Source organism: Egretta garzetta, unplaced genomic scaffold (assembly GCF_000687185.1).
Source record: "Egretta garzetta isolate BGI_Z169 unplaced genomic scaffold, ASM68718v1 scaffold131, whole genome shotgun sequence".
Classification (NCBI taxonomy): Eukaryota; Metazoa; Chordata; class Aves; order Pelecaniformes; family Ardeidae; genus Egretta; species Egretta garzetta.
The window spans coordinates 399,131-409,243 of record NW_009258478.1 but is presented as its reverse complement, the minus strand read 5'-3'; the positions used below and the strand labels follow the sequence as shown (position 1 = coordinate 409,243).

General features: G+C 44.6%; 1 protein-coding gene across 1 annotated transcript in view; it reads left to right on the top strand.

Moving 5' to 3' along the window:
• The window catches only part of CCDC40 (coiled-coil domain containing 40), a 12,957-nt gene that overhangs the window by 361 nt on the left and 2,483 nt on the right, over positions 1 to 10,113 (top strand). The window contains exons 2-15 of the mRNA XM_035899308.1: positions 460 to 591; positions 992 to 1,163; positions 1,316 to 1,494; positions 2,013 to 2,096; positions 2,185 to 2,404; positions 3,234 to 3,391; positions 4,209 to 4,331; positions 4,724 to 4,845; positions 5,575 to 5,818; positions 5,927 to 6,109; positions 7,388 to 7,633; positions 8,374 to 8,591; positions 9,058 to 9,229; positions 9,350 to 9,441. Coding sequence (XP_035755201.1) covers positions 460 to 591; positions 992 to 1,163; positions 1,316 to 1,494; positions 2,013 to 2,096; positions 2,185 to 2,404; positions 3,234 to 3,391; positions 4,209 to 4,331; positions 4,724 to 4,845; positions 5,575 to 5,818; positions 5,927 to 6,109; positions 7,388 to 7,633; positions 8,374 to 8,591; positions 9,058 to 9,229; positions 9,350 to 9,441 — 2,345 coding nt within the window. The remainder of the gene's footprint in view (positions 1 to 459; positions 592 to 991; positions 1,164 to 1,315; positions 1,495 to 2,012; positions 2,097 to 2,184; positions 2,405 to 3,233; positions 3,392 to 4,208; positions 4,332 to 4,723; positions 4,846 to 5,574; positions 5,819 to 5,926; positions 6,110 to 7,387; positions 7,634 to 8,373; positions 8,592 to 9,057; positions 9,230 to 9,349; positions 9,442 to 10,113) is intronic.

Here is a 10,113-nt window from a genome sequence, read left to right as displayed (position 1 = left end):
CTCATCTCACAGGTGTGCGTACTCGGGCTCCTGGGGAGGTTTGTTGGTGATAGGTATTTTTCTTCCATTGGCACTGCACAATATTTGAATTTGGCAAATGATGATATGGAATAACCAGTCTCTTTAAAAAGAAAGGAGAGAATAATTTGGCTACGTGCAGCTCAAGCTGGAAGACTTTCTTTAATAAAGCCCTAAGGACTTTTTTTTTTTTTAATAGATTTAAACTAGAAAAACATGTGAAATTAGAAGTGGTGTGGGTGTGTAGAATTGTTGTCAGGGTCTTTACTATCTTAATGTGAGCTGGGTGACCATTTTTGCAAATGAGATTAAACTTCTAAATTAAACTTCTGTAGCCTGTGACAAAAAGCAGTTGTTAGGGTGCCGTAGCATTAACATTAAACAAAGAACACAACCCGGTATAATGCTGCTATTCTGCTTTTTGCCCGTGTTATATGCTAGGCGATAAAGGCAGAGAACAAGAACGACAATGAAGAGGAAGAGTCTGTGCCTCTGGAGGGCCAAGAGGAGACTTTTCCCCCAGCAGAAGAAGGGGTCTGTGGAGCTACAGAGCTGTTGGTGGGCTCTGAAGAAGTGAGAAGCTATAATAATATATCCAGTCTTATTCACAGAAGGCATGGCCAGTATTTGTAATTTCAAATTCTCCTGTTGCAGTTTTACTGCTGAAAACACAAAACCAATCAGAACTGGAACAGCGAGAAGCTAATCGGTCAAACACAAAGTATACAGAAACCCTGACAAAACTGGAGCGGTTCCTTTGTCGTGCTCTGTATGTGTAAAGTTGTTTGGTTTTTTTCATCTGGAGTGACGCAGCTTTGCCCGTGTATCTGTGTGCTGATTTTCAAACAAGGCTCTCTTGTTGATTCTTTGGCTGCATTGTTCATCTCTCATGATGAAAAAAATAAGCAGAATTTTAGGGGCAAATAGAGTTAGATTGAAAAAGCTGTTTCAGGTGATGGATTTTATATTTCAGGAGAAATTTCCTGAGACTTTCTCAGACAATGTGGAAGGAGAGAGTTGTCCTCCTGAACTGGGTGGCATGGAGCAGCCAATAACAGACAGAAGAAACCCTTCCCGTGCGTCTTTGGGAGCTCCTCCGCAGGCATCTGCGGTGCCAGTGGAGCTGAGCAGCTGCACTGAGTCAGGTATCATTCCATTCCTTGTTAACAGTGCAATACTTGATACCATCTATCAAACAGTTTCTAGTTTTCTCCTTTTCTGATCATTGTTAATCCAGCTGGAGGCATAATACTGTAAAATCTAAGTCTTTTTCTTTTTGGGGGGGGGTGGGGTCCAGGTAACATTGGAGAGGCCGTGTCTCTCTATTTGGAATCTGCCTTTGAGCAATTTGGTCAGCTTACTAGTGAGCACGGTGACCAAAGGTGGGAAAAGAAACGCCAGCAGCATGGACCTGAGGAAAATGAAATAAGTGGAAGAGGTGAAGAAACAGAACTGGTTGTCTTGGATCCAGAACATGTGAGAAGTCCTCAAATCTTGTCATTCTTCTTTGCAGACTTGATATTTTTAATTGTATAAAATGTGCGAGGTAAATGTAAGCGGTGGCTTAGCTGTGTGCTGAAACTCCATGTTTAAAAATAGCTTTTGCAAAAGTAGTAACTCATGAACATGTCTCCTCCCGTAATATTAACCCCAGAGTTGCAGGTTCAGAAGCGGGTGATGTAGTGGGGCAAATCTGATGTTCTTCAGTACTCCTGAAAGAGAAGCACGTGCAGCAGGAGTGAGTGGACGGGTTCTCAGATGTAGCTCCTCCTATATGTTTCTGACTTCCAAATATTCTCAGCAGTCACTTTCTGATGTCAAGCAATACCTGCTATATAACTCTTCTCACTTGTAGCAGTGAGTGTAGCTAAAATAAGAATGCACGTGTCTATGGCAGAAAATGTTTTATTTAATGGTGGGAGTGGCAGTAAGGTTTCTTCATAATTTATTTACACAAGTATGTTGAAGTTTATGAATGTCATACTTCTTTACAGCCTCTGATGAGAAGATTCCAGGCTGCCCTGAAGAATTACCTTAATAAGCAGATTGAAAAAACGAACCTAGAGCTTCAGGAACTGGTATACAGCGTTCTTTCTTTGCCTTCCCACGGCAGCCCATCCCTGTCTGTGCTGAAGTGAGATAGCTGATTTCCTCTTGTGTTTGCAGAGGACAGCAACGAAGAGGGGCAAAGCCCAGAGAGAGGAGCTTGGGGTGATTCTTTATGGAGCGCAGCAGCAGCTGGCCCATCTGCAGATGGAGCTGGAGAAGAGCCATGACCGCCGTTCTCAGGCAGCCACAGCGCGTCAGCAGCTGGAAGAGGAACTGGAGGCCCTCAGGCTTACGTACAAGAAAATGTGTCAGAACACGGATGATGAACGCAAGAAAGGTGACTGAGGCAGTCCTTGAAGTGTTCCCTAATTCTAGTACTGTGTGGAGAAATGAATTTGAACATGTCAATCATTGGGTTGAAAAAGACGGTAAAACTAATCAGGAATAATGCATTGATTGAAAAGTTTCACAGATATTCTTGGTTGCCATACAATTTCTGTTGTTTCTAAGACTGTGTTGCTATGTTGTTCTTCTAAGAACTTCTAAGAAGGTCTTTAGGACTAAAACTGTTTCTGACAGGTAGGCTGTTCTCTGACTTAGCAGGAGGAAAGTTCCCATCGCTGTGTTATGTTTGCCTGTGTCTGCGTAGGGGTGTGATGAGATTGCAAAGGTCATGGGGGCATCCAGGAGAGCACCATCCACGTGGCAGCCCGTTCCAGCCAAAGAAATGGACTCGACCCATTCTTTTTGTCTTGCAGGCATTTGGATAGGAAAGACTAAAACAGTTGCAATGGGAAGGATAGCTAAGCATTACAATAAATTGCCTAGAAAGTTTTTGCAGATCATTGGAAAAATTAGAGAAGCATTCAACAGATTGAGGAGGCGACAGTTCTGTCTTGGGGCAGAGAGTGGATTCACAGCCTGAGGCCCCTTCTTTGATTTCCTGGGATTCTGTGTGCTGGGAATCAAGGAATTGCATACTAAGATTTTTAGCTTTGCTTGTGGAGCTGTACTGCAAAGCTGATGTAAATCCTCATTTCAGGGAGAGCTGATTTAGCTGGTGTCGGTTTTGCTTTGGGTGCTTCTATATTTCTTTCCCTTTTGTCTCTGTTTAAAATGTATCCTACAAACATACTTCTAAATATTTTTCTTCCTGCCTTCCCCAGTTTCTGCAAAGCAGACCCAGGTTGAAAACCTGGCCTTGCATCTCTTCTACATGCAGAATATGGAGCAGGATATGCATCATAACATTTTATTAATGAAGCAGTCGACAAAGAAGGCTGAGGCAGAGAAGGTCCAGGCTGAGGTGGAAAAGAAAAAACAGGTATCAAGTAAAACTGTCTTCTTTAAAATAAATACAGATGACAGTTAGTGGGGAGTCTTGGAGGACGGAAGTCTACAGTGACTGAATCATGGAAGATGTGTGGGTATATTTTTCCCAAATAATTGGAAAAAACCCACAGGCTTTTCTAAAAATGAGAAGAAAGCCCACCACCAAGACAGTGGCTTGTACGGCCCAGAGCTTTTTGACAAGCCTTGTAATGGTAAATCACTTTTCACTCAAGCAAAGGGGGCGTGGGGGCAGAAAGATGTTTAGTGAAGAAGTATCGGGTGTTCAAGCCTCGAGAATTATGCAGTCGCAGTGAGTTTCACACTGAAAAGTGAACTTTGAAAATGAACTGGGCCGGTTGGTGTGCTGGAGCTCCCTCTGCTGCCTCCTGCTTGCAGCAGGACACAGACTGATTATCAACACAGAATTGCATGCAAACAGTTGAAATCCAATGGATTTAGATTTTTTTTTTTTAAACAAAGGATTTTAAAACATAAACTATTAAGATTCCCAGCTGCTGGAGAGGTGGCACAATATAATCCCTGCTGGCAGGAATGACTGCTGCTTCAGATCTGAAGAATCAATTTACTACTGCACATGGAATAATAAAAAATCAGCAAAGAAGGTTTCACTGTCTTGAAAGTTGTCACATTTGTGAGTCATTTGTACATGAGTGGAAAAGTTTCAGTAGGAACCAAATCTAATCCAGTTGCCAATTTAATCCCTTTTCTAGCCTATGCTATTCACGTAGAATATAGTTAAGACTGAGATTATATTGCTCGTCCTGAGCTGTTTGGTTCTGACTCTTTAGGATCTTCTGGTAGACCGCTTAACAAGAAAAGCCTATGAACTACAAGAGCAGATTGCTCTGTTTGAAGCTCAGTTTGTGGCCCAGGCAGAGGACACAAAAGCAACTCGGCAAGCAGTAAATGAGGTAGGAGGGTGCTTTTTTCGCTTCTGGTTAGTGTTTCCCTCTGGAAGGACCGACCGCTTTGGCTCATGCTCACGTGGTGTGTATGATCTAGGCCGGAGTTGTGTGGTTCATTCCTGTTTGCAAGAAAGAAGAGTTGGGTTTGGGGATATTTTTTTTTTTCCTTCCCCTGAAGAATTGCCTGTAAATCACTTCCTCCCCCACCTTCTCAGCGCATCTTTTTTCTTGCAAACCTATGCTTTGTGGTCTGGTGTGACAATAAACCAGACACACATTAGCTGAAGCTGTTCCTGCCCAGCATACTAGGAACAGAAGAAAAATATTGCACTGTAACATGAATTTGGGGTTTCAGCACAGTATAGATTCATCCTGTTCGCCAACTCTCTGTTCCCTAGGCTTGTATGGAGGTACAGGCTATTAACATGGAGAAAAAGCGATTGATGAACCACTGGAATAGCAGCTTGGCTGGAATGAAGCAAAGAGATGAGGCCTATATTGCTGCACAAGAGTTGCTGAGGTATCTGAAAACAGTCCCAGGAGAGATCTCAAATAATTTGGACAGGAGGGATTCTCAAAGGGCAGTACATCTTCTGTCAGGTTTATTCCTGTGTGTGCAGGGTATGTCAGAACAAGTGTGCAGCTCTAAAGCACGTAATAATGTTAAAGGACGAGAAGTGCAGTTCTTTGTTACTATTTTATTTACCCAAAACACAACTCTCCCTTGAAATGTGTGGGGTTTTTAAAAGCTCTTTAGAGTTTTTCTATTCGTATTTTATGTCTGAGTTCCTTTGCCTTTGCAACACCTCTCAGTCCAAAGAGCTGGACAGCAAGATGGACCTATCTATCGCTTTCGGTTAGGATTTTGTGATGCCTCTAGAAATCTTCAGGAAAACCTTCCTAGTGTTGCCAAAGGAAGTGTTTATTTGGTCTGGAGTCTTAAAACTTGACTGATTCTCCGAGAACATACAATATGCTTTTCTATGGTGGCACCCTGCTAAGAATAGGGGGGTGGGGACAGGGCTGAAAGAAGGAATTAATTTTCCTACATACATTTCCTTTTAAATTTTAATGTCCCTATCCATCTTCTGATGACTCTGCACTGTCACAGCCAACTAGCCTTTATAAAGATCTTCCTCCCTGGTCAGTTGTTGCTGCAATAGCGTGTTTGAAAAGAGGAACTTGTAGATGGCCATTCAGCACATGAATCAATCCCTGTGATGATTTTCCATTCCCTTTGCCTCTCCAGCAAGTACAGACATGACCTCAAGTCCCTCGAAACGGACATCCATGGCTGTAGAAAGTCAATCAGGAAGGAGGAGGAGAAGAATGAGTTGCTTGTCACCATCCTGAGCCGTTCACAGAACAATGCCAACACGACAAAGAAACTGATTGCCCAGTGCCTTTCAAGGCAGGAGGCCCTGAAGGTGGAATCTGGCACCTACGCTCGCATTCTCCATGAGACGGAGCAGGCCCTCAACAGGATCAAGATGGTGAGAAGAGTTACTTGGAAGAAGAATCCTTTTGAACTGGACACAGGTATGTAATCCCCTTCCCCAAACAGTTGTAGCGATCCTGTCTCTGTCTTCCCTACCTTTTAGGATCAAGCTGCTCGTCTGAGTGAGTTGCTGTCCATCAGTAAGGACATAGAGAAAGGGACTGATGCCAAAGAGCAGATGCAGAATGAAATCATGGCAAAGCTTCAGGATCAGATGATGTCCAGCAAAGCCGCAAGGCATTTCTCACAGCTGGCTGCAAAACTTCATAGAAGAAAAACAGATCTGGTATGGTACCTCTTCCGTTTTGGGAGGGCAGGGGAAGGAAACAGCCTCAGTTTCTCAAGTGTGTTTTGTCCGTGTTTTCATTTTGTTTTTCCGGTCTGCAATTGAAGCTCTGCTGGGTTTGCAACTTCAATTTAGTTCTTGCAGTGATCTTATTGCAGGATTCTTGTGTATGCGAGAGAAGCGTGGCCAAAAAGGCCTGACGCATAACTTACTATTTTTTCTTTGCTTAAAAAATGGGACAGAATGATGAATCCTGGGAGTGTTCACTATAAAGTGGCTCAAGTTCTTATGTATTGCAGGAAGACAGAGGATATTCCACATTAACTACTATCTCTCTACTGCATTGTGGAATGTGATACAGACGTACTCTCAGTTTCCAAACAAGGGTTACAGTCCAAGGGAGGGTCAAACCAGACCCACAGTTCTTCATGGCAGGATAAGTTGCTGCCTTTGGGAGTCTGTAACTGGTACAGACAGAAAAACTAGAAGATTGAGCATAGTGCTTATCGTATTGAGTTGTGTGGGCTGGCACTAAGATGACATGCTCACACCTCTCTATTTCCATGGGTTACTTCAGCTTCCCCTAGGGTTTTTAAATCGGGTGCGTATCTTAACTAACTGGAAGACTTCCAGGGCTGGCTTTTGTTGTGAGAGAGGCCCCTCCACCCCCCTTTCCGACAGATGCCCAAACAAGTGGATACTCTGCATTGACTGCTATTAGCATCTGTGTTGCACAGTAGGGATCGTGTGGGGACTACAGCCTTGGAAAAGACCAAACTGCAACCTCTCGCAGTGTGGTCCAGGCCGTGCAGAAGCAGCAGACAGGCTCTTGAAAGTTACCTGGCTGCATTCATACTGCACGCAAACGAAAGGGGTACCCACGCCTTCCGGCTAGTGCAGTGGTTCTTGGGCGAGGAATGTGTCTGCCAGGCATGGTGGAGAAGGTACAATATAGTAATGTCCTACTACTGTTAGCCAGGTAACTAGAGACACCTGGGCAGGGAGGGTAATTGCAGAAGTGATGAGTGTGGTCTCTTGAAGGGTTTGGGGATATTTAGGCTCTTCAACAGCCTTGTGGCAGAGGCAAATATTGCTGTCTCCTGTCAATAGATGGAGAAACAAAGGTACAGAGAGGGCAAGGAGCTTGCTTACAGCTTGTAGCACAGACCCGGGAGTAGAATCTAAATTGCCTGATTCCTGTGCTCAGGTAAGTAGGCATTACAAATCGAAGAGCTGCTGTTGATGACAGTAATTTGTTCTGTCTGTTGATATTCCTAGGAGCTGCATTTTTCCAAGGTTGAGAATGATGTGGCCCAGGTTATTCTGAATACAACTCATACCAACTGCAGGCTGACAATTCTCCAGAAAACACTTTGTGAGCTGGACAAGGAAGCAAAAAATATCCATGATCTGATCAGCTGCAGGGAAAGTGAGATTGCAAAGTGCAGTCACCTGACTGAGAACAAGCGAAGGGTCATCAGCCAGTACAACAAGAGGTTGGAGATGATTCTTTCTCAGCAGGGGGTATGTGCGTTTATGTTTCAATCCCAAACTTGATTTTATTCTTTCTGGTGACCTCAGATGTCCTTGATAAATGTAGCTGCATAAGTGCTGGGTAGTTAACTTTCAGGCATCAGTATTGTGATTTAAAAGCTGCAGTAGTTAATGTACATGTTTACATTTGTCAAACAGTTCTTAATGCATGCAAAGAGCAGCCGGCATTAGGGGATTGTGGCTAGCACAGATTTCTGCAGGGCATTGTCTACACCTGATGAAAATGTTGAATGACACGAATACTCTGGGAGTAAATGGGATCTCATTACAAAATCTGCAAAGACTGACAAGGGGAGAATGGGGCAGGCAGAGTGACTTCAGTTGCTTGATGGTTGTCCCCACTCAGATGGTGCCCAGATCCGACCCTAGCACCGTGAGCTGTAAGACCTTTATGGATACCAATGCAAAAACGACAACTGTGGCATACGCTTCGCAAACTTTTGAGTGTCCAGATGTACCTGTTGTAAGAGCTGAGGTGTCCCTCTCGCCACAGAGTCTGAGAACCTTTTGGGCTTCCATTGCATTTATTCCTGTGAGGTCAGGAATTATTAGTCCCATCCAATTCATTGGAAATGGAGGCAGAAAGTCACTAACTGACAAAATAACGTTATAGTTGAAGTATTCAGTAGGCGTCTCGGCAGCTGGACCGGCCTGCTGCAATGATGCTATAAACAAGTGCTCCAGCAATCTTAAACCTTGCCCTTGTACAGGGGCAGGAATTGGGACCTCTGGAAATTGAGATCAATAAGCTGACCAAGCAGATAGAAGAATATAATTCTGAGGTGATGGCACTCCAGAAGTACTGGCTCAATCTGCAGAAAGAGCTGGTGAAGTTAACACACGAACGGGAGGAACAAATAACCTCCTTGGATATGCTCAAGAAACAGATCACAATAATGCAGCAGAAGAAAGTACGCACGGAAAGTAAGTCATTCCCTAGTTCTTTCTTAAAATGTTTGTCCATGAATGGACAAAAAAGGGAGGGAAGGTGTACAGGCAGGTGATGCTAGGCCTTCACCAAAGCACGCCCTCAGTGCCCCTATATATGGGTGAGCAATAATGCAAATGACCCCAGCACTGTTCTCGGGGGCGAAGAGCCAGGTACCTTCTGCTGTTTGCATGTGGTTTCCTATAACGATCGATCCGGCTGTCTTAATGATGGTGTCAAACCCTGAGTGACCAGTTTGCAAGTAGTTGGTAGGTGAGCGTCCCCACCAGCGACAGCACCTTTCCTTGGCCAAACCCAACTCTTTTCCTCAGTAGTCTCCTTCAAAACCTTATTTGATTTTTGGGCTTGATGGACAAGGTTTTGGCTGGGTATGTGGGACACAGGTGGCTCTGCATGCAGCATTGTCTGGTCTAATAGCAGTTTGTCACACCTTGCCTGCATTCAGCCCAGTGCTCCTGGGGGAAACAAAAGAACAGAAAGACATCGAACGTCACATGAGGAACATGTCGAATGACTTGATAAAGTTGAATGTGTTGATCAACAAGAACAACAACAGCTTTGAGGAGCTGCAATATGGCAACATTATCACAGAGAACGAGTTTGTGCGCTCTCTCAAGGTACGGAGGCTTGACATCTGATTTCCAGGCCTCAACTGCCCATGCAGATCAGTAATCAGTGATCCTGTAAATCTTTCTCAGTCTGACAACGTTGTATTGGTTTATGCTTCTCAACTCTAGGCAGCAGAAAAAGAATCAGTAGAGATGGAGGAGAAGCACAGCCAATTGACTGAGGAGAAGGAAAGGCTCCTAAACAGCCTGGTGGAAGCAGAGTAGGTACCGGAGAGATTCTTGCTTTGTGCCACAGTCTTTGAACTTGTGTATACGTGTGCGTGTTACCTTTCTTCTCCAGTCATCAAACTGAACCAGCACCAGCAAATGGGCTTCTGTCTCTGGAGAAGATGAAAGGAGTTTAACAAATTTTTGAAATGCAGAAGCAGAATCCCAGACTGGCAGGGGTTGGAAGGGACCTCGGGAGCTCGCCCCCTCCCACCCCCCTGCCCAAGCAGGCTCACCCAGAGCAGGGGGCACAGGACAGCGGCCAGGCGGGGGTTGAAGATCTCCAGAGAAGGAGACTCCACAGCCCCCCTGGGCAGCCTGGGCCAGGGCTCAGGCACCCTCACAGTCAAGAAGGTGCCTTAGTTGTCTCTGGAACCAGCAGTTGCTGAGAGGACGTTGGCTTTAACAATCTCAGCATGCTTGTGCTGGATGTTGCCAAGATCTGTATGGGAAGACTCTGCATGCTGTCTCCTCTGCCGATAACAGCGCAAGTGTTAATTGCACTGAGCGATTAACTGGGGTCCATCACCCCCCTGTCAGTCCGGGCTGGCGTGTTCTACAGTCATTGTGCCATCTTCTCAATTGTGGAGCTTCCTGTCTGATTCCACACTGCTCTGTGAAAACTTTTCCTTTCCTTATAACCTTTATATAAAGGTTCCATGTAA